Source organism: Corythoichthys intestinalis, chromosome 2 (genome assembly GCF_030265065.1).
Source record: "Corythoichthys intestinalis isolate RoL2023-P3 chromosome 2, ASM3026506v1, whole genome shotgun sequence".
In the NCBI taxonomy this organism is placed as follows: Eukaryota; Metazoa; Chordata; class Actinopteri; order Syngnathiformes; family Syngnathidae; genus Corythoichthys; species Corythoichthys intestinalis.
The window spans coordinates 16,101,135-16,126,672 of NC_080396.1; the positions used below are offsets into that span (position 1 = coordinate 16,101,135).

Sequence of the window (25,538 nt, forward strand, 5' to 3'; positions counted from 1 at the left end):
GTCATAATTAGTACACGCCCACTCCTGCGCTAGTGCAGGGACAAGCCGGCGAAGGGGTGAGGAAAACCCCAGACGATGAGGCATTCCTTAGTGATTGCAGCGAATATCCTAAGTGGGGTTTGAACGGAGTCATCTACATGATCAAAGACGCTACAGCGGCAACGAAAAACGCTAACATAGCAATCATGCAATTCAAATACAGACGAATTTAAGCAACCAACCGTTCTTCAAGGACACATCGCCTGAACAGGGACCGCATCCTTCTTGTCTGAGACCAGCTGGTTGAAGCGTCGTCATCCGTCACGAAAATGTCCGTGGAAGATCAGGGCTACCCCGACCCGTTGGTGTTGCTCAAGGCCGGTCCGGAATGGATGCGGGCCGAGATTCAACGTCTGGCCCGGGAACTGGGCGAAACCACCAACGAGAAGATCCAGGCAGCTGAGTATGGGTTGGCGGTACTGGAGGAGAAACAGCAGCTCAAACAGCAGTACGACGAGCTGGAGATAGAGTTTGAAGGTGTAAGGCAGGAGCTCGACCTACTGAAAGAGGTAAAAAAGAAAAAATGCACATGAAATAAAGTGTAGTATACTCATATGTGTTATTGGCTTTGAAGGACAAAGATTGCGTTTCATGATGGCGTCTCACGCTTTACTCTTATATCTTTAGATAAATTATTTTTTTAACATGTTGCCATTGCATTATTTGAAATATCATCCACCTAAAAATAGTTGTCACTCATGCATGCGGCAAGGTCAAGATGAGGATGGGCTGCTGTACACCCAACCCCCTCTTTACTCAGGCCCCTGTTGCTTTTCAGCCTTTATTAATTCATGCCTCCTTTTCTGTGTACTCTAAAATGGAAGTAGGTTAAGATTTGTTTACTGTTGTTCCTGAAACTGTACTTTAAAATCATGAAATCGTTTCAGATTTGTTAGATAATATTATTATCACAGTCAAATCATATTCAAAATGTTCAAATTTGCATTGCCGTAATGGTCTAAAAAGTTATGCTGACAAGAATGACCAGTTTGTTATAAGGGGAGGAGTGGATTTGAATTTCGAAACCTTCCCGCTCAGAAGAGAGGAGGATGAGCAACCGACAGAGGAAAGCAGGCACGTTCCAATCCTTGGGGAATGGAAAGAATGTGACAGTTGAAGTTTAGTTTGAGAGGCATAATGGAGGTGCCTGTTTCCTACAGTGGCTGGAGTAACTCCCACCCGTCTCCCTCACTGTGTCCAATTGTTTAGTCTTTTGTTGTTTGACTGTGGACAGGCAGAAATGCTACTTTACAATCATATGCTAGTCATGGAGGTCGGGGAAGCAAATTCTTGCCCAGACCAGCTAGTTTTTGGTTACTCATATTACGGGTGTGACAAAATATTGAAATGGTGATATATCGTGATACCTTGTATCACAAAAGGTTATCAATATGCTCCTGTCAAGAATCGAGATATCGTTTTAAAAAGGTGTCCCAAAAAAAAAAAAAAGGCTGCCATTGACTGTGCTCGACGCCCAATCCATTTAGACTGGGAACGTTCGTTCATTCAAAACCAGAGAATTCAAAGTCATTCGGTCCGATTTTCGGGGCATTTACAGGTCACTTGCTTTTCATTTTAGGGCATTTACAGGTCATTTCCTCTTGAGTTTGAGTCGCTGCCTATTCATTTGGGTGATTCCCAGGTCACTTCCTGTTCTGTAACGCAAAATAAACAGTAAGTGACCCATACAATACACCAAAATCAACAGGTAAATGACCTTAAATGGCCCAAAATTACTCATTGCCTGGCATTGGCTGCCACTGACAGCCATAGACGTTCAATCCGTTTGAAGTGGGAGGGATGGCAGGGAATGAACACTAGTGCTGCAACGATTAATCGATTAACTCGGGTATTCGATTAGAAAAAAGTATTCGAATTAAATTTTATTGCTTCGAGTATTCGTTTAATTAAAGTGGCGTTGTAATTTCGAAAGTATTTGCATTTAGTTTTATTGATTTGGGTGGATACACTGCCCTCTGGTCTGCCTCATTTCACATGGCTGAATCCAACTGATCCCTCTTAAGACCAACATAAGCTAAGTTCTTGTTTGAGCTAATGTTTTTTATGCATTCATAATTTAGTTTATAGGTATAATTAGCTGTTTTTTGTGGGAATACGTGTCTGAACCATTTGTTAAGAGCATTGTAAAAAAAAAAAGTTAGCATTTTATAGCGTTTAAGCTAGTGGACTCTTGCTATGTAAATTTGCCAATTGTTCTTTTGTTGTACATATATCCTCTTTTTTTTTTTTTTTTTTTTTTAATACCGTTTGAGGCCCAGCTCAGATATTTAAATTTTTCATGTTCTTATCCGATTACTCGATTATTCGGACTAACTAGTTCTTTGATTAATCGACTACTAAAGTAATCGATAGCTGCAGCTTTAGCTGCCACCCTCCCAGCTCGAATGGATTGGACCTCTACTAGTGATAAACTCATTCCAATTCACAGCAGAAGCTTGTTTTTTTGTTTATTAGTTTTTGTAGAATATCCTAAAGTGATTTCCCAACCAATGTATCGAAAATCGTTGTATCGTTATATCGTCAGATCATCGTTATCGTGAGCTTTGTGTCGCAAATCGTAACGTATCGTAAGTTACCAAGAGGTTCCCAATCCCAACTCGTATCCCGGATACGCATACTGCGGGATCTGCAGTCACTGCACAGCCAACCAGGCCAGAAAAGAGATGGCTTTTTAAACTGTATAGATTCAGCCCATCACACCTCAGTTTTTATTGTTCCTTGTGGTGAGAAACATTCAGTTAGCTTTTGAATTGACGTTACTTTACTATTCCACTAAGTAGTAGTACTTCGTGCTCGTTTGTATCACAGTGAGAAAGAGCAGGGGATGAATTCATATACAGTATGTTGCATGTAATTCCGGGCCTCCAATTTTCCTTTAAATCTTTTGTACGCTTTTTGCTGTTAATGATCTGAAATTGGTCTTAAATTTGATTCCTTATAGTGATAAAAAAAAAAAGTATTTAAAAGTCTTAAATTTGGCTTGTTGAACCCTGCAGAGACCATGACGATTGTGATGATAAAAAATAACTGAATAACTTGACTAGTAAATGTCTTTGCAAATGCATACCGTAGTTTTCCCCTTTTTATGTCCTCTTGAAGCTAGTTTTGTTTGGATAATTTAGTCAATTATGTCAACAAAATCAGCTCTGCTCTACTAATTAATCCCATGTTATTGTAATAGCGTTTCAAGGAAGTCACAACAGGCTCTGGTCTTTTTTTCACTTTTTTTTATATGTATATGTATATGTATTATGTAACCAAACACCTCTTCAAAGCCATAACAATATCTTAGAATGAGTTTACTAAACCCAACATCATGTGAACGATGAGAAATGATCACTGATTTTATCATTCTTAAAAACTGTCCAGTCCCATCGTGGGACATGCGATTGTTTTTTGATTTTTTTTTTTTTTTTAATAAAAGCAGCAAGTGTTCACAGAACTGGCCTCCTGGATCCCTTTTAAATACAGCAGTTTTCATCATTCACCGATGAACCCCCTTTGCTGGATTAAACAGCATTACAGTGGGGCAAATAAGTATTTAGTCAACCACCAATTGTGCAAATTCTCCTACTTGAAAAGATTGGAGAGGCATGTAATTGTCAACATGGGTAAACCTCAACCATGAGGGACAGAATGTGGAAAAAAATCAGAAAATCACATTGTTTGATTTTTAAAGAATTTATTTCCAAATTAGAGTGGAAAATTAGTATTTGGTCACCTACAAAAAGCAAGATTTCTGGCTGTCAAAGAGGTCTAACGTCTTCTAATGAGGCTCCACTCGTTACCTGTGTTAATGGCACCTGTTTTAACTCATTATGGGTATAAAAGATACCTGTCCACAAACCCAGTCAGACACACTCCAAACTCCACTATGGCCAAGACCAAAGAGCTGTCGAAGGACACCAGAGACAAAATTGTTGACCTGCACCAGCCTGGGAAGACTGAATCTGCAATAGGTAAAACACTTGGTGTAAAGAAATCAACTGTGGGGGCAATTATTAGAAAATGGAAGACATACAAGACCACTGATAATCTCCCTCGATCTGGGGCTCCATGCAAGATCTCACCCCATGGCGTCAAAATGATAACAAGAACTGTGAGCTAGTGAATGACCTACAGAGAGCTGGGACCACAGTAACAAAGGCTACTATCAGTAACACAATGCACCGCCAGGGACTCAAATCCTGCACTGCCAGACGTGTCCCCTGCTGAAGAAAGTACACGTCCAGGCCCGTCTGCGGTTCGCTAGAGAGCATTTGGATGATCCAGAAGAGGACTGGGGGAATGTGTTATGGTCAGATGAAACCAAAATAGAACTATTTGCTAGAAACACAGGTTCTCGTGTTTGAAAGCGAAAGAATACTGAATTGCATCCGAAGAACACCATACCCACTGTGATGCATGGGGGTGGAAACATCATGCTTTGGGGCTGTTTTTGTGTAAAGGGACGAGGACAACTGATCTGTGTAAAGGAAAGAATGAATGGGGCCATGTATCGAGAGATTTTGAGTGAAAATCTCCTTCCATCAGCAAGGGCATTGAAGATGAGACGTGGCTGGGTCTTTCAGCATGACAATGATCCCAAACACACAGCCAGAGCAACAAAGGAGTGGCTTCGTAAGAAGCATTTCAAGATCCTGGCGTGGCCTAGCCAGTCTCCAGATCTCAACCCCATAGAAAATCTGTGGAGGGAGTTGAAAGTCCGTGTTGCCCAACGACAGCCCCAAAACATCACTGCTCTAGAGGAGGTCTGCATGGAGGAATGGGCCAAAATACCAGCAACAGTGTGTGAAAAGCTTGTGAAGAGTTACAGAAAACGTTTGGCCTCAGTTATTGCCAACAAAGGGTACATAACAAAGTATTGAGATGAACTTTTGGTATTGACCAAATACTTATTTCCCACCATGATTTGCAAATAAATTCTTTAAAAATCAAACAATCTGATTTTCTGTTTTTTTTCTCCACATTCCGTCTCTCATGGTTGAGGTTTACCCATGTTGACAATTACAGGCCTCTCTAATATTTTCAAGTGGGAGAACTTGCACAATTAGTGGTTGACTAAATACTTATTTGCCCCACTGTATATAAATACAGTTTGGTCTAGAGATTGACCGGTTATCGGCCGGGCCGATATTTTGAAATTTGATGTATATCGGTAACGGCCTTTATTTTAAATCCGACCGGCAGATATGAAAAAATCAATTCAAAACTGGGTCATTTCCGCTCAGATGCTGCCGCTGCGCCTCTCTCTTCCGCCTGCTGTCTCCTGCACTAGTATTCACTCAGTCCTCTGATTGGTAAAATGATAATGGTAAATAGAGTTACACTTCCACCTTTTTAAGGCCCTCAAAGCGCTTACACTATGTCCTCAGCTACCTACTGTTTAGGCAGCAACAGGATCAACGTGGGGTTCAGTATCTTGCTCAAAGATACTGAGACGAACGAGTTGATCAGGATGGAGAATCGAACCCACAACCTCATGGTTGGGGACAGGGCCGGAGTGGGACTCATTTTCGGCCCTGGAATTTCATGCCTCAGACCGGCCCACTCATTTAAAATAATGTCACTATGCATACACGTGTTAAGTTCAGTGTTCTCTAAAGCCGTGTACTGTAATTCTGTGTATTCCAATTCAGTGCAGGTAATGGTTGTTTAACAAGGTGGCTTTATTTTAACAAGTGCAACACAACATCATTTTGAACAAATTTAAAAATGAATTTTAAAAAAACTATTAAATGATACATTTGAAAAATAAATTAGGGCTGTCAAACGATTAAAATTTTTAATCGAGTTAATTACTGCTTAGAAATTAATCGTAATTAATCGCAATTCCAACCATCTATAAAATATGCTGTATTTTTCTGTAAATTATTGTTGGAATGGAAAGACAAGACACAAGATGGATATATACATTCAACATACGGTACATAAGGACTGTATTTGTTTATTATAACAATAAATCAACAAGATGGCATTAACATTATTAAGATTCTGTTAAAGCGATCCATGGATAGAAAGACTTGTAGTTCTTAAAAGATAAATGTTAGTACAAGTTATAGAAATTTTATATCAAAACCCCTTAATGTTTTCGTTTTAATAAAATTTGTAAAATTTTCAATCAAAAAATAAACTAGTAGCCCGCCATTGTTGATGTCAATAATTACTTACACAATGCTCACGGGTGCTGAAGCCTATAAAATCAGTCGCACCCAAGCGCCAGCAGAGGGCAGCAAAACTCCATAAAACACAATTAACAAGTGGGCATGTCATTGTACTGTCATTTAAATCTGTCTGAGCAGGGCATGTGCGTTAATTGCGTCAAATATTTTAACGTGATTAATTAAACAAATTAATTACCGCCCATTAACGCGATAATTTTGACAGCCCTAAAATAAATCAATAAATAAGACCTTTTCTGCAACATCAAATATTAACAAAATGAGTGCTTACAGATAAAACAAACATAGCAACATAACAATATGAAAAATAAAGAATACGTATTGCATATTGTAACAACTTCTAATGATACTACTATCCATTTTCAATTTCCACTTTAAAAACGCCACGTAATTGATTATTATAATTCTAATGTTCACTCGCTGAACGACATGGCAATCCTACCTTCCAGCTCTGCACCTGTGGTGTGTTCATTATGGCTAATGCTTGCTGCTACATATCCCTTGTGAGGTGCTACAAGAAGCCAAAGTTTCCACAATTACATATTGTCGTATCACACGGTGCAAGTTGCATTTTATTTGCCATCTGGCCTTACCACTTTCGTTGTAATCCTCTGTAGTTTGAGGCAGCGAGGTCGTTGCATGAAAAAAATTAGCTATTTTCTCGCATTTTGCCGATTCTTTCACGAGTGCTTTTCTCTTTTTAATTCTTATTTTTCAGCGCCACCCTTGCTGTTATTTATCCATCCGAGCACCGACATAGCAGCTAATTTGGCTCAATACAGACTACAATTAGGGGGCGGAGCTGCATGCTGTATTTTTCGTCTGCGCACGTGAGGATGAGTCTGGAAAAAAATAATACTGTATATATATATATTTTTTTTTCAGACGGCCCACAGGGACAGCAGTAATAGAATGTAAGTTATACTCAGTGACACTGTCATAAATAAATACCAAAGAAAAAATTATAACAGTCTAATTTTTTTTTTTTTTTTAAATAAAACCCGGACCGGCCCATCTGGCCGGCCGGCCCTTCTGGAATCGTCCAGAAGCTCCCGATTAGTCACTCCGGGCCTGGTTGGGGAACGACTACCACTGAACCACGCAATCCCCTATTATTAGCTATTATTTTCTATTTTTTGTGATTCAGTAAACAAGCTCTAGGCATTTCAGCATTATTCAATTTTTTTACACCAATTTTCACACTTGAACTGCAAATGAATGTCGGCTCCAAAAAAATGGCCCCACTAACTACTAATAATCAATTATCGATATCAGGGGTGTGACAAAATATCGAAATGGTGATATATCGTGATACTTTGTATCCCAAAAGGTTATCAATATGCGACTGCCAAGAATCGAGGTATCGTTTTAAAAAGGAATCATGTCTAAAAATAAATAAATAAATAACTAAAAAGGAACCAACAAGTTGCTACCAAAATCTTCCACCATAATTGTGTCTCAGTTAACTCTAAGGCTGCATTGACGGTGTTCGACGCCCAATCCATTTAGATTTTGAAGTTGATCGTTCGTTCATTGGGAACCAGCGCATTCACAGTCCTTCTGTCCGATTTTCAGGGCATTTACAGGTCATTTCCTGTTGAGTTTGAGTCACTGCCTATTTACTTGGGTGATTCCCAGGTCATTTCCTGTTCTGTAACTCAAAATAAACAGGAAGTGACCCATAAAATACACCCAAATCAACAGGAAGTTACTGAAAATCAGTAGGTAAATAACCTTAAATGGCCCAAAATTACCTCATTGCATGGCATTTGCTGACACTGACGGTCATAGACGTTTAATCTGTTTGAAGTGGGAGGGATGGCAGCGAACGAACGAACGTTCATTCCCTGCTACCCTCCGACTTCAAATGGATTGAACGTCTACTAGTGATAAATTCATTCCAATTCACAACATAAGCTTGTTTTTCTGTTTATTCGTTGTTTGTAGAATATCCTAGAATGATTTCCTGACCAATGTATCGATAATCATTGTATCGTCATCATTACCGTGAGCTTTGTATCACGTATCGTATCGTATCGTGAGGTACCAAGAGGTTCCCGCTCCTAATCGATATCGGTCCTGAAAAACCCATATCAGTCTAATGTGGTCATGGTGCTCATTTTGTCTAATGCTGAATCCATGTTTAAATAGAAATTCAGCCATAAAGCTGTGTTTTCCTCATGTAAGGGCATCCCTATCACTATGATAGAAGCATAAAATCAATAGTTGTGTTCCTGTCAAAAACGGGGGGTTCTGTTTGATTAGAGAATAACATGATATATGGCTTCTTCAATTTCATACAACAGTGGTTTTAATAAAGAAGAACAATGATGTTATCTTAAATGAAATACAAACATGATCCTCTATTGTTCCTCTGGATTTACCCTATACTGCTTGTTGAAGAACCTGTGACAGTGATAAGACTAAATCTGAAATTGATTACACTTTAATTCAATATAGACATTTGTTCTTAGCAATATCTAAGTTTCCTAGCAAAACAAATAAAATGATCTAGTCTTGGGTCATATTTAAAACCCTTGTTATCTGACCCTTAGGACTTCTTTTTACATTTCTTTTTACATTGACAGTGATGGAAGTTTGATTACATCTTGTTGTGTATACGTCTTAATAAGACTGCAATAGAATGTCTAAGAGATTTTCCCAGGTAACTGAAGAATCTCCTTACTGAGCTTAAACACATTTGTCTTGATGCATTTGTACAACAAAAATGTGGTTTACCTTTTGTGTACATATATTTGGTGTACAACAACTAGTAATATTTGCCTCTTTTGTTCAATCTTTAGACAGAAACCAGTAGCAATGTATAAATATCAATTTCCCTCATGGCCTTTCTCGCGTTCTTATCTACTGCTGGATGGACTGTTAATATTTCCACCCACATTTTCTCACTTCTCTCCTGGCAGTGTGATAGAGGAATTTTGTGCTGTGGCGTTGCCTAGTAACAGCACAATTCTATATCCGACCGTAAGTGGTCACAGTGCTTCTACAGTAGGTGTGCTGTTTGAATGTGTTGATGCGTTAGATGATTGTGATAGTTTTTATGTCTTTGTTTTATTATAAAAGAGGTAAATTTCTATTTATATTGTCAATCAATGCCATTGTCTGCCATCTGGCATTGTGTCACCCAGCAGGGTTTTCCAATCTCTCATTTGCTTTCACCCACGTTATTCCCTTTCCTATTATTTGAATCTCTCCAGGGACCAAGTGCAATCCATTATGTTTATTTCCTATTATATGGACATCCTTTCAAACCAAAGAAAAAGGAAAAGCTAAACAAAAACAGAACACGTAGACTCCAATTTTCACATAATTCACTGGGAGCACGACAGTGTCAGGTCAATTTGGCCAAAGGCCATCTGTTTCTATGTTCTGGTACTACTACTAACTGACCAGTGTGGTGGATACAAGGCCATAGGTAATCACTATTCACATAGTGTTGAGAGAAACCGCAACCTAGTCTAATAACAAAGTTAGAGGTTGGTTTACGTTTGCAGTCAGGTGATGGAACTAATGACATTATACTGGACTACACTGCATAGGTAGGTAGGCTTATGTTCCCTCAGCTGTTGTTGATATTCTTATCCTTAAGCCAGTCGCAGATGACATCATGTGCCGCACCTACAACTGTTAAAGCACGAGTGAGGGAAGCTGTAGTTCCTCTAAAAGTTCGTAGTCAAATGAGTTGTTTCTCTGCCTTAGGTTTGGGAGCTGCCAGTGCCAAGTCTTTTGCGCAATGATTCAGTGTGGTCACAGAGACTCTGGTTCACATTATGTGTCCCTGAAGTCAATGTGGAAACAGCTGTGCATAGCGGGATTTGATGTTGACACCCTAAATATTGTTCAGCTTTGATGGTGTCTAGGCTCGGTGGTTAGTTAGCCTTGTTAGCCTTTGTTTGTGAGTGAGAAATATTTTGTTGGGGTTAACACAGGTCTTGCATCTCACACAGTTAAATAATAAAAAAGTCTTCGTGTAGGCATGTGCCAGTATAAGATTTTGACGGTACGATAACCGTGAGCAAAAATATCGCGGTTTCACGGTATCACGGTATTGCAATTATAGCTCCAAAATGTGTTATTTTGAGATGTATGGGTTAAAAAAATAATTTTTTTCTATTGAACAGGATTTTTTTTATTTTTCAGAACATAGTTGCAAATTGTAACATGGATATATTGTTGAAATAAATAAATGATCAATAAAATAAAAAAATATATATATATTTTAATTAAAATTATAACATTGACTATGCCCACAGCCACAGCTCAAGTTGCTCAAGATTAGAGCATGAACAAAATAATTTCTATAAAAAAGTAAAAACACTTCTGAATAAATTTTTAAAAAATTGATACTGCATGACTTTTTCTCTTTTTTTGAGGATGGAAAAGCTCAAGTGAAGTTTTGCCATTTTCAGCCACCTTGTCAACTCTAGTCTACATGATGTCATGCCTTTGTGTTAAAAAGAATTTAAAGAATTCATAACTTAATAAGATAGTTAAAAATGTATAAGTTAGTTAAAATGTAAATATTGTTGTGGAAAAGTTTCATCTAAAAAAAACATTGGGAGTGAGACCTCCCCTTGATCCAGCGAACGTGGATTTGTGCTTAGGGCAAGATCATCTTTCGCAATTAACGATCTTTGACGCTCTCTCTTTTTCCCCTTCATTCAAGTGAATCAAGCTTGTTTTCTCACTCTGCGGCTATAACACTCGACGAAGTTGCTCTCCCAGCTAAGCCTAGGCTAACATTCGTCTTTGTAAGCTCTCAGTTAGTTTGTATATCGAATTTGAAAGGAAAATGTGTCTTTTGTTTTTGGCGAACTTTTTCATGGTGCTAATCTGTTGAAGCTACTCATACATGGAAAAATACAATTGTGCAATGTTTTTAATGTATTTATTTTGTATTTTCCACTTACCACGATTTGAGAGCTCAATAAATTGAAGAAAAGAACGCCTTATGTCTGGAGTCTATGTTTTTGGGTTTGCTGGCTGTCTAGTCGATAGTGTCACTTTTACGCACAGCAACAAACGGGAGGGGGTGAGCGCTGCCGCGCCACGCCGCTTCTGGCTACATTTTTGACGTATGAAAAATAGCGAATACCTTACTACGGTCTGACAGAAAATTTTAGTGGTTTTGAAACCGCGACATTTTCACACCACTGTAAACCGTGAAACCGGTAACCGGCACATGCCTATCTTCGTGCTTACATTTGAAAGGATTGACTACTTTTGTTCTGCATCGCCCTCTGTTCTTTGACAATGATATGTTAACCCTTCACAAAAATGACACACTTGTGGAAAAACTTTAGGAATTGATTTTTTTGTTGTTGTTGTTGTTGTTGCTTTTTCCAAGGTATCCATATTTGCAAAAAAATAAAATAAAATGCAGAGCGATGGTACTTTTAACATTTTAGGAAACTCATTTTTGTTAAACGTGATAAAAGGGCCAAAGGCCTGTTTTTTCAATGCTTATGATGGGTTTTCTTAAAGCACGCTCAAACACAACTTGAAGTTGCAAACCTCAAAGTGAAAGTTTCTGAAGTGAGGGTTTACGCTTAGATTATTCTGAACATATAATTAGATAAAATACGCATTGCATGTAAAGGAGTGCCATACAGTATCTCATTTTGACATTGTACTAAATGTCTCACATATCAAAAGGGAACCATTTGAGGTTTATCTGAAATGTTAGAGCCATGTAAAAATATGACATCTGCATACATGTCAACCCGAGGCCATTGGCAGTCTTATAAATAGTGACGTATGCCCTTACAAATTGGTGACTATAATCGTTCGACTTTGTATATGGCGTGCAACATGAAACAAAAACAATACTCCATTTTTTAAATAATATGAATTTATTGGTAATATTGTAACATATGACCTGATGCAGTCAAAGAACAATCAATATCTTCAGCTACATCATGATTACTAAAATTAAACAGTGACTTTTGTTATAATTGTATGTAGCAATTTCTATCATGTCTTTTGATGGCTGCACTTCATGGCACTTCAGCTCGCAATTCAGTTTGACTTGAAGGTAGTTCGTTAGTATATCCAATTATAAATGAAAAAGGTCAATTGATAAAATTAACTTACCGATGCAATCTTTGTGTCAGGGAACATTTCTTTTGCTAATTCTGGGAAGAGATCAGCAATAGTTGCAGGCAAATTGTGTTCGGCAACAAATTGGCAGAATAAAATCTCCGCTTTCGCTTTCATTCTGCAGACTTCATCTTTACGACCAGTGTTGTTAATCTTACTTTTAAAAAGTAATTAATTACAGTTACAAATTATTTCTCCCAAAACGTAATTGAATTAGTAACTCAGTTACCTTAATGTAAGAGTAATTGGTTACTTGGCAAAGTAACTGGTGTTACATTTCATGTTTTTTTTTTCTTCATTTTTTCAAAAAAACAAAAAACATAGTAGCCTTTGCTATGTTTGGAAGTCATTTAATGTTGTGAATCAACTGTTGAAGTGTTTAAAATTGCTCCCGTTTTTGCATTAGTTCCCTTCTGTCTACTTTCAACGTGAAAGTTTTAAAACTGTTTCATCTTCTAAAGACGGATTGAAGTCAAGATTTTGCCGATTTAGGAGTATTTTAGATAAAAAGTTACTTAGGTTCGCTAGGGAGGTTCACTACAATGAAGCCTTTCTGATAAGTCTATTGCTTTAAAATGGCGGCTGTTTACTAATGCCGCCAAGTCTGTCATTTCGCTTCTGTTCTATATGCATATGATATTTAGTGTTGCATCAAGTGGGCGTGGATTGTAGGCTGTCGGCTACAGTCAGGAAATATTGGAGCCAGCTAGCCTAGCATCGCGTTTGCTACAGCGTCACAACAAACACTCTTCTCTCTCCGTGTCTCTGACTTTTCTTGTGTTATTCAACCAACGTAGTAACGCATATTAACGGACATTGTCTTGTTGCCGAAACGGTGACAAAATCCGAACGGAGGAAAAAAAACGTAATGCACGAAAAACGTACAGATTTTGAACGTATGGCGTACACATTTAAAAATCCGTGCTCACTTGTACAAATTACGCCAAAACCGTACAACTTGACAGGTATGCATATGAACCATACCTTCCAGGTCAAAAGTGTGCTTATGATTTTATTGACATTCTTTTAGCTTGTTGCAAAAAAAAAAAAAAAACCCTTCCACTTTTTCGGAGCTTTCAAAATATAGACCTAGGAAGTACTAAAACTTTCAGATTGTTGAAGTATTCTGATCATCCCTTTTATCCATTCTTGACTGCAAGTCTGCAGTTGAGGGGTAATCTTTTCTAAATGGCCCTAAATAAAGACTCAAATCCTCTCCCCTCGGGGCATAAGAGGATGAATCCCCACCACTATGCAGGGTTTAGAGGGGACTGGGCATCTGCCAGGCCCACCCGTTCTCGGTGGACACTGGCCAGTCAGTAGCAGGCAGGTACCTTTCCAAGGTAATTTCACATTAGCTTTGACAGTACTCTTTAGAAAGAGCCATTTCTGGCCCAAACACTGTCCTACTTCCAAAAATACTAAGTCTGAAATATGAACAAAAAGACCTTTCACATTGCTGTTCCAGTAAAGCTTTGGACTTGATACTATACTTGCCACATACTTTATAATGTACCTCATATTATGAATTTGTTTTTACAGCAATATCTATCACTTGCCACCATATGGTTCTGCAAAATAATGAGGGAGTTTCGGCTGCTAATCTATCATGATTTTAAGAGTTGACGCTTTACATGACAAAGGCTTACACTTCAAGGAGAGGCAATACAGTATTTGCTTAGAAAGATAGGCGTGACTACTAAGTACAGTACTACCTGAAAATTTTGAATATCAAGTAAAAGTTGTTTAATTTTGACAATTTACCATAAAAGATGAAACCAACAGGTTTTATTGAGCCAGATATAAGTTGATTTGCATTTTATTCATTCATTTAATATGTTTAATTCATCTTTAACGTTTAACTGCAGAAATACAGCAGCCTTTTCGGGATATTCTAATTTGTTCAAAGTTGTACCACTTTGGAATATAATAATAACTAGCCCTGCAAGCAGGACTGAACGGGCCGTCGCGGTATGGCGCAACTCGGAGCTCAGGCAAAGTGGGACGGCACGCAGGTCGGGCGTTGGCAGTCGACAACAGACAGATATCCAGGTTACTAGTCATTTACTGAATTGGCGTGTTGTCAAAAATGCGCCGCATTTGCTCCCCTGCCCAGGTCAGGCCCGTGAATGAAATGTCACCATTTTGATAACCTAACATCTCATATGTGTCATGAACAGTCTGACCAATTTTGAGGAGCATTCAACTTACTGCCTCGGCGTAATGGTCTCAAACGTGCATGCTGGTTTTTGACTAAAATGCCATGTTCTGCAAGATTCAATCCATAATACCCGATTTCCTGTTGGGTTTGTACCGTACAAACATACATACGTATCCTTTTCCCAAATTTCATCGCTCGTCGTTGAAATACACCAAAGGAAAGGGCATTTTTAAAATTGCAAGGGGACGCCACTGAGCCATTTCTTCATTTTTTTTTTTTTTTTTTTAACGTTGCTAAATTATCGAAATTTACGCGAAGCCGCATATATGTGCAAATTTTGGTGAGTTTTTGAGCATGTTCAGGCCTTCAAATTGGCCATTTTCATTTGCCATGAAAAAAAATAAAAAATAATCCTTTGCATTCCAATAGGGCCTTCGCACTAAGTGCGCTCGGGCCCTAACATACATTTGAATTTTGGTTAACTCATTTTCGTGCAACTCCATATTAAGTGCAGTCTTAATATAATATCTTAATAATATATCTAATAATATTATTAATAATATATCTAAAAATGGCGGCACGGTGGCTGAGTGGTTAGCACGTCTGCCTCACAGTTCTGAGATCAAGGGTTCAATCCCGGGCTTCGGCCTTCCTGTGTGGAGTTTGCATGTTCTCCCCGTGCCTGCGTGGGTTTCCTCCGGGAACTCCGGTTTCCTCCCACATCCCAAAAACATGCATGGTAGGCTGATTGAACACTCTAAATTGTCCGTAGGTATGAGTGTGTGCGTGAATGGTTGTATGTCTCCTTGTGCCCTGCGATTGGCTGGCAACCAGTTCAGGGTGTCCCCTGCCTACTGCCCGTAGTTCGCTGGGATAGGCTCCAGTACCTCCGCAACCCTCGTGAGGATAAGCGGCATGGAAAATGAATGAATAAATCTAATAATATCTTAATATAATATAAAGATATGAGTTGTTTTTTTTTGTAGGGATTACATCATTGCAGTAGTTAAAAGATGATGTAGAAAGGCAAAAGTGTGTAATCGAATTACAGTGGACTATTGTGGTACAAGAGCAGCTGATGAGGTCCTCATAAAGGCTTTGTGAAAATTCAATTTGCCTTATATTCAGTTTTCAAACCACAGAAACAATAGTGCCTTATCCCCAATTTGTCTTAGGCAATTCGATTTCATCGCCTGTTTGGAAAACCGTTATTTCATAACTCTAAATATTGCGCACATTAGTTTGATGTTTGTCCTCATGGTTTTGCACAAGTTCAATGTAGGTCATTGTTAGAATTATTGAGCACGCAGTTCAAATCTAACAGTCATGTTAAGTCATATTTATCCTGTTAGAATTATTGTGCACACGGTTCAAATTTAAGTCATGTTAAGTCATATTTATCCTGGCAACGGCTTATATAAACAGATATGTCTGGCATGTGGGAAAACATGTTTAAAACTGTATTTTATGCATTACTAATTCATGCCCTTTAAAAAAAAACTTGTATTTCAATCCATCCAAATTATGAAACGGTGAGATATCTAAAAATCACATCTTTCTCAGTTTTTCCTTTTGCGACAATGGTTGTTACAAGTTAAATCTGCTAAGAGTATGTTACATAATATTTTATTCAGTGTTGCTGATGTTGTTCCAATGCAATACAAAAAAGTAAATGGAAATACCGTATTGGCCCGAATATAAGACGGCCCTGATTATAAGACGACCCCCTCTTTTTCAAGATTTAAGTTTGAAAAAAGACTTTTTGATCACCAAATTAATTTTTATACAGAAAATAATTACAGTACATCTGAAACAAATGATTATAACAATATATTTGAGGGGAAAAGCATGTTATTTTGCCTCATTCAAATCTTAATGTCTGAACATTTAAATATGTAAACTAAAGTGCAATCACATTCGTAAATGAATGGCTTCTGGTTTTTGAAATGTAAATAAACCAATCTATTGTGATAAAACAACAAAATTGCAATAACTGCATTAACCATCAAAGTGAGGTCTAACTGTAACTGTAGTCTTGGAACAAATCTGAATAAGGAAAAACATTGCAATAAAATAATGCAAATTGGTTAAACTTGAGAGTAGCTGACATCTGTCATGACAGAACATTACTCCTGAAGTTCAGCCGTCGCTTCAATGATATCTGGCGCCATCTAGCGAATGGGCATAAAGTCTAGACCCTGAACATAAGACGACTCCTACTTTTTCAGTCTTATTTCAATGCAAAAAACACAGTCTTATATTCGGGCCAATAAGGTAGATAGCCAGCACAATCTTTTCTGGCTAATCCTCTTTTTCAAAAAGTAGTCAACATATTCATCACTTGCTACCTAATCTACATCCTGTTTTTGTGAAAGGTGTCTTTTTTTAATAGCTGGATTGGGAAGCAAGGGAATTGTGGTTTACAATAGGCCGGATATCTTAAAAAAGGATAACAGGAAATGATTACATGGGGTTCAGCAGTGAAGTCACCTCAGCCAACAACACGAAGGAAGTTACAGTTCTGTGTGGTTGTTATTGTCTATAGCCACAAGCCTCTGTGATTTTTTTTTTAATAATGCAATTAAAAATGGTTGCCAACACTTTACCTTGGGTGTTCTTTTTTCCTCAATTTACTGCATAATCAGAGATCAGCAGTATCTTAATTCTCACTATACACAGTAACCACTTTCCGCCAATTCCCGTCCATTCCCTTTGTAGCCTTTTTCAAGTGAGGCCTAATTCTGCTATTGCTGTGTGTTGTTTGTAAAGCAAATCTTTTGTGGTTGGGTTTTTTAAGGCCCAAGGCATTGTGGAAAATGGTCAAATGTGTGGTTATGAGTTTTGTGGCCTGTATTTCATGGCAAAACCTAGTTAATTGGATTGGAGCTCTCTCTCGCTCAGGGGTTCTTGAGAAATGTATAATGCCAACAGAAAAGATGGAATGTGTAATGGGAGGGGCACCTGTCATTGCTAGCGTCTTCTGTGGGAACAGGCTTTAGTGGAACTGGAAAGAAAAAAAAACATTCTCCATTTGTTGGTTTGAGTGCACTGGTAATTTGAAGGGAACATTAAATACACTACAAACATAACAGACTGTACAGTCCCTGACAAAAGTCTTGTTGCTTATCCATTTTGTAGAAACAATTGCCAATAACCTGACTTTTAATTATTCAATTGGTTTGGCAGATAAGATTTGTTGATATTTCAGACTATTTATGTTGCCTTCCAACCTGCAGATATCTCACACACACCATACTGGATGTAACCCCAGACCATGATTTTGCTACCACCAAACTTCAGTTTTGTGGCAAAAGGAGGCTTTTTCAGATGAATCTTCCATTGAATTACACCACAGTCGCCGCAAATATTGCAGGAGACCTACTAGAGCCTGCATGGATCCAAGATTCACTCAGAAAACAGTGAAGTTTGGTGGTGGCAAAATCATGGTCTGGGGTTACATCCAGTATGGGGTGTGTGAGAGATCTGCAGGGTGGAAGGCAACTATAGAGTCTGAAATATCAACAAATCTTAGCTGACCCTTACATTCCTAACCATAAAAAGGGACAAATTCTGCAGCAGGATGGTGCTCCATCGCATACTTCAATCTCTACCTCAAAGTTCCTCAAGGCAAAGAAGATCACGATCCTCCAGGACTGGCCAGCCCACTCACCAGACTTGAACAGGATGAAAGAGGAAGCATGGAAGACAAAACCCAAGAATTTTGATGAACTCTGGGAGGCATGCAAGACTGCTTTCTTTGATGTTCCTGATGACGTCATCAATAAATTGTATGAATCCTTGCCGAACTGCATGGATTCAGTCCTTCAAGCCCATGGAAGTCATACAAAATATTTAATTTCGATCTCACAGCACCACTACTTAATTCGCTTATGTTATGTAACATGTTTTTGTATTTGAAGTACATTTTTTGTTCAATTTTCACACTACTTTCTGTAGGCGACAAAACTTTTGTCTTGCCAACATTTGACCTTTGTCTTCATTAAATGATCAATCTTTTTTCAGTGAAACAAATATATTTTTGTACATTCAACATCATTTGGGAGGGTCTTATCAAATTGAATGATCAAAAGTCAGGTTATTAGCAATTGTTCCTACAAAATGGATAGGCGACAGACAAGACTTTTGTCAGGGACTCTATATCAAGTCAGTCAAGGAGCCTATCCGGTGATTTTTGGTTGGTTGACTGATTGCCAGTCAATCTCGGCAATTTTTCAAACTCAATTTCACACCTGAAGAAAATTTAGTGTCTCCCAATTACATGTTTTGAAGCTTTGAGAGAATATAAGCACACCCCGACCATGCAGAGAATTCACCATTTTAAATGAAAACATACTGATATAACATAATGAAAACATTTGGCTATTTTTAGGAATTTGCCAAAATGGTCTTTTGTAAGAAAGCTTTAACAAAATTTGTGCTTTATCAACACTTATTCTATTTGGGTTATTATGACCTGCTATTGTGACCCAAGTTTACTCCAGTTGGATGAAAGAATGTTCACAAACAGTCATACAGAAGATTTTAATTGCTGTAAGTGCTGTGGAGGTCATTAGTCCACTTATCTCTGGGTGTGAGGGCAGGACAAACCCAAAAGAATGTAAGTAGACAAGTTAACTTGACTGTAGTATAACTTGGTGAGATGGGGAAAAAAGTACACTTTTAAGCAAATCTCAATTTGTAGCGGTACCAGAGTGTTGCTGGTTGACAAAACATCAAGGAGCACAAGCTGGTTGAGCTGAGACATAGAGGAACCATCTGTGCAGCCTTTACCCCCATTCCCTACTTCTCCTTACCCAGTCTCTGTAATTAGCGTAGCAACTGTCGCGACCACCATTTTGCCTGGGGTGTGGGCATGTGGACCTGGGACTTCTAATCCAACAGCATGAACTAGGCGAGATAAGGCAGTTTTGCATTGCAAATTGATTCACCCCAAATCAGTAAGGAACATTATATACCAGCATAGAGAAAAGACATTGGCTGACTATGGTGTCCCTTTTGTCATTATGCTGATTTACCAGAAGAAGTATTAACTAGAACACTTTCTTCATTGTGAATCAAACATGGTTAAAATAAAATACCGTATGGCTCTCACAGTACACTCGAGCCACAGAGTTCCTCATCAGTTCACTAGACAGCTCCTACAGACATTGCGCCACGCCTTCCCGTAAGGGGCTGACCCAGACAGAGTGTCAAGCAGCTTTCACTGCTATAAATTCAAAACACCCTGTGATCAGATGCCAGATTTAGGTGAAAAGGGATGACGGTTTTACTGCATACAAGCAGGCAGGAGTAGGTTAAGAGTGATTTGGTCGAGGATTCAAGGTAATTATTTAAAATAGCACCATGCATGCACTTTGAAACGTTGTGAAAAAAATGAATGGGAAAAAATTAGCATAACTTTGGCTTGAAATATTTACGTAAAATGAATGATAACTGCCCGGTTTTTTGCTTTTAAACAAAGAATCTACACTATTTTACGTTTACGTTCATATCTATAGAAATTCTAGGATTTACGTTTTTATTTACAAGAACTTTCAACTTAAAAAGCTCTTTGTTTTGTGATGGCCGCCATGTTGCTTCCATACACAATAGCATAACTTTCGCTTGAAATATGTACATAAAATGAATGATAACTGCTCATTTTTTTTGCTTTTAACCAAGAATCTAGACTGTTTTATGTTCATATCTGCAGAATTTCCAGGATGTAAGCATTTATTTACAAGAATTTTCAACTTAAAAAGCTTTTTGTTTTGTGATGGCCACCATGTTGTATCCATACACAATAACGTAACTTTACATTCAAACGATCAGGTAATTTTCGGCCAACCGTCCATTTTTTTGGCCCCAAAAATTAGTAATTTAGACATTTCTGCATCCATACAAAATATTGCATTTTACGTGTTTTATTTTATGTAATATTTCAGTATAAAAACGAAGCGGGCCAGATAGCCTGCAAGACATGCCGAGGCAATAGTAACATCGGAATTCAACCTAAATAAATTGTGATTTTAGATAGAAAAATGCAAATTTTGCTTTTGTTAAGTAAAACTAAGATTATTCTGCATGCTTTCCTCAAGTATTAAGTTTCTGATGAGAAAATTGAGGGGTTTTTTTGTATTTTTTTTTTTTAGCTGTTGAAAACTTGCACTCATTAAAAATAAAACCTAAGTCGCTATTTCGGGCCAAAATTTTATATGATATGTTAAATATTGCTATTGATCCTGAAAATATAGGTGATTATCCCTGCATTTGGAGATTTTTGTGCATTTACAAATGTAATTTGGATTTTATTAGGGAATCACTTTAAGTTTTTTAATTTAGCTGCTCATGGAGACTCATACTGTATATGCCTAAGGGAGGTGCCTGTTTTGGTTTTAGGTTGTTAGCTGCTTTGCTTTTGAAAATATTGGAATTTTAAGTTTTTGAAAGTAAGCAGCACCCTACGGATCGGCCCCGAGTCTCGTCAACTGGTAGTGAAGTCTATGCTCAAGCACAGCTTTTCTTATTATATTCCACATACAATATTACAACAATCTAGACATGTTTCATAATGGCTGTATTGTGGTGTAAATCTTAATCCTAATTTTCATATACATTCTGCGCGGTTTCACTTTGTTTCAATGTGGTGTACTAGCGAAGGGAACCGCTAGTCCATAACAAAGGAAAAGTATTGCTGACAGACGTTGACAATTCATTATCACACATTTCCAGTACCTACAATAATTCACAGTGGCACAGTTCCAAAGAGCGGCTAATAGCCTAATATTTCAACCTCCATTCCCGTTACTTCCCTCGATGCACAGTATACTGTTGCACCAGCTTTCTATGTGAATATTCTAGAGCTACCATTCACTGTGAGCAAAACCTTGAAATTTCAAACTTTTGAAAATTGATACTGTAACTAGGGTGAGTCCATCAAGAGAGTGGGGATTTCAAACTAGTGGCTGGTTAATCTCTGCAGATGGCCACTGAAGAGTAAACTCTAAAGCAATCATTAGCTTCTCAATTACTCATTAGAGCAGTGTCATTGGTGTTGGCATTGCATCCACTAATCAGTAACTGGCTGTAAATTAAGTTAACTCCTGCCTGCACACTATTGACCGTGACATGATTGCGCATTCCTCACTGTTGTTCTAAAAATAATAGTCTGGTTCTGTGTGAAGTACTGGCTAAGCTTGCAGTATTGAGTCATGGATGCATTTCAATGATACAGCCGTTTCTCAGATTCCTTTTAACAACATACCCACAAAAGAACCGTATTGTCAATAGGTGATGGTCTGTAGCTTAGTCAAGAAATGCAAGACATCTTGGAGCAATGTTGTTGACTGATCAGTGGCCCGTGAGGGAATATGGAGACACAGGAAGGAGGAGGGAAGACGGCATTCCTGTTTATCGTGGCAAACTCTTACTCCACGTGAGCTGTGATTCACGAGGCATGATGAGATTCCATTCACTGTGTGACTGTTTTTCCCTCACTTCCTGCTCCAATGTTCTTCCTCTGCACTGTAGCCACATTCAGGGTCTTGGCCCTTTCTGAAAAGCCACTATAGTATGACATGTAAATCTAAATTTATAAACTAATTTTAGAAAATATTATATTGTTCCTCACTACCCAAATGCTTTAAGTGTAGGAATGTTGCCAGAAAGACTAAACAGCAGCTCATGTCCGTTACTCATGTCTGGTCATGTGTGTTGTGATATCACATTTCTACATCTGAAGGGATTATTTCATTTTTGCCCCGATGGCTTCCTTTCAGCTTTACTTTGCCTCAATAATGTTATAAGTGAGCAAATGACAAATGAAGTTTTTATTTTTTGGGTCAGAACCAGCCATTTTCATTACAGATGCGCTCATGTCTCCTGAAGCAATATAGAATATACTGTAGATCTTTTGTTTGCAGTTGGTCGTCACCGTGAGTATTAGGAGTGGGAACCTCTTGGTACCTCATGATACGATACGATTTGCGATACAAAGCTCACAAAAACAATGATTTGACGATATGGCGCTACAACGATTATCGATACGTTGGTCAGGAAATCATTCTAGAATATTCTACAAACAACTAATAAACAGAAAAACAAGCTTCTGCTGTGAATTGGAATGAGTTTATCACTAGTAGACATCCAATCCATTTGAACTGATCCCTCCCACTTCAAATGTTTTGAATGTCTATGGCCGTCATTGGCAGCCAATTCCAGGCAATGAGGTAATTTTGGGCTATTTAAGGTCATTTCCCTGTTGATTTTCAGTTATTTCCTGTTGATTTTGGGGTATTTTGCCGGTCACTTCCTGTTTATTTTGAGTTACAGAACAGGAAGTGACCTGGGAATAACCCAAATGAATAGGCAGTGACCATCTCATCTGACCAAAACACACGGGATTTTTGTGTGAGACCAAGTTTGAGCTTTTTGGCAACAAACACTCTAAGTGGGTCTGGCGTGCCACGAAAGATGCGCATGCTGAAAAGCACCTCATACCCACTGTGAAGTATGGGGGTGGGTCAGTGATGCTGTGGGGCTGTTTCGCTTCCAAAGGCCCTGGGAACCTTGTTAGGGTGCATGGCATCATGAATGCTTTGAAATACCAGGACATTTTAAATCAAATCTGTTGCCCTCTGCCCGAAAGCTGAAGATGGGTCGTCACTGGGTCTTTCAGCAAGACAATGACCCTAAACATATGGCCAAATCTACACAGAAATGGTTCACCAGACACAAAATCAAGCTCCTCCCATGGCCATCTCAGTCCCCAGACCTTGTTTTGCTGGCAAAAGGGGGTTGAACAAAGTATTAAAACCAGGGGTGCTAATAATTGTGACACACATTATTTGATGTCAAATAATTTTTTTCTTTATGTGGGATTTTTTTCCCCCACTGAATGAATGCACTTGTATTGAAGGTTGGATTTTTCTCTTTTTTTTCCCATTAAGGTCCCATATTATTTGAATTAAAAAATATATATTAGAAGCTAAAAAACACATCTTTTTCAGGGGTGCCAATAATTATGGAGGGCACTGTAACTAAAGCAAAAAATAGCTGTGTTAAAGTCAGTTATGTTTGAAATGTATGCGTTTACTAAAAGCTCAATTTCTGTTTTTTTCATCAGAAATTGGGAAATTGCTCAAACGAAGCTTATTTTCTAATGCTGATTTCTAAAGAATGGAAAAAGATATGAACTTTTTTTTCCTGCTGAAAGAGAGTCTAATCTTTCTTTTGGTGGGTTCCATCTTTATATAGCAATAGAACAGAATTTTCTGTGGGCCTTGCGAAATCAGTCAAAATCCAGTAAAACGGCCGGGAACAAAGGGGTTGCACCGGAGAAAATGGCTGGGAGTGAATGAGTTAAGAGCAATGTAAAATAAAAAATTTTAAAAAGTTAGCATTTTATAGCATTTAAGCTAGCGGACTTTTGCTCTGTAAATTGGCCAATTGTTCTTATTTTGAAAATACATCCTCATTTATTTATTTTTTTATACCGTTTGAGGCTCAGCTCAGGTATTTAAATTTTTTATGTCCAATTATCCAGTAAAACGGCCGGGAGCAAAGGGGGTTGCACCGGTGAAAATGGCTGGGAGTGAATGAGTTAAGAGCATTGTAAAATAAAAATATTTTTAAAAAGTGAGCATTTTATAGCATTTAAGCTAGCGAACTTTTGCTATGTAAGTTGGCCAATTGTTCTTATTTTGAAAATACATCCTCATTTTTTTTTTTTTTTTTATACCGTTTGAGGCTCAGGTGAGGTATTTAAAATGTTTTATGTCAGATTATTCGGACTAACTAGTTCATCGATTAATCGACTACTAAAATAATGGATAGCTGGAGCCCTAGAATTAAGTCATACATTGCAATACTACGAGAAAAAAGTTGCAGTATTATGAGATAAAAAATCCTAATATTTCGAGAATAAATTCCTAATATTACGAGATTAAAGTCGTTATATTATTTTTACATTACGTTAACCGGACGTTTCTTGGTCTTCGAATCTCATATTTTGTCTACCCTCGACTTAAGGAGCAATTTTCCTTTTAATTGTTTGTGAGCAGGTGGTCATGGTGTTGCAGTCTAAAACACTGGAGGGCCATCTGAAATAACAGCCACTTTCTGACATAGGTCCAACATGCCTTCAACAATAGGCAAAAGATTCAAACATCAATGTTGTAGCAACCTTATGAGTTGCTGAGCTATCAAGTGACATGTAGCAGGTATAGAATTTATCAAATCGGCATAGCAACCTGTGCTTTTGTATTGTGCTTACCCGAGCTATAGCAGTAAATTATTTTCACAAAAGATTATACTGTTGTTTCTCTGATTGGTATCATGTATACTTTTTCAGTCAGCCATATCAATGAAATATATGTTAGAGAAGTAGAAGGTCGTCTTAATCAAGACAAACACTAAAAGTGTTATTTTGTTCAAAATTGTTTTTTACTTTTTTTTTTATTTTATTATTATTTTTTTTAATCAAATCATTTTGTATGTCCTTTTATACTGTTGTGGGTGTTCAGAGACCAGCCTGGCAGGGTGTCCAGCCTCACCCTATGATGTATGCACTCAGCTGGAATTAGACATCAGCGATTGTGCAGACGGATATGACCGTCTGTTCAGTTGTACTGAGTGATATTTTCTTCAGTGAAAACAAATCTGCCATGGAATCCAGGCTATACACTGTAATAATGACTAAATACCAGCCTTTGATTAGCTTTACAAGAGATTAATAATCCATGCGCTCATGTCCAATGTAAAACTGCAGCATATGGCAAACTAAAGATGAATATTAAATTGGGTAGGCAGCTCACTGGGAGATTAGAGGCATGGTGGCGTGCGTCCCAAAGTTACACTCCCTAAATCCATGCTTGGGTGTTTAGATTACAGGCCTTCAATCAGTAGGTTTATGTCTTGGGGTGCACATGCCCTAAAGGACAGACCTATGATTGGTGCTTAATTTTCTATGCGGCATAATAAAATATTGGCAATCCCCTGATTTGTGATTAGATTAA

The 25,538-nt window shown here is 38.1% G+C and overlaps 1 protein-coding gene across 1 annotated transcript in view; it reads left to right on the forward strand.

The window, feature by feature from the left end:
* The first annotated feature begins 11 nt into the window (after positions 1–11).
* LOC130904707 (protein bicaudal D homolog 2-like) overlaps positions 12–25,538 on the forward strand; it is a 74,275-nt gene continuing 48,748 nt past the window's right edge. Inside the window, exon 1 of the mRNA XM_057817655.1 lies at positions 12–548. Coding sequence (XP_057673638.1) covers positions 309–548 — 240 coding nt within the window. The 5' untranslated portion in view covers positions 12–308. The remainder of the gene's footprint in view (positions 549–25,538) is intronic.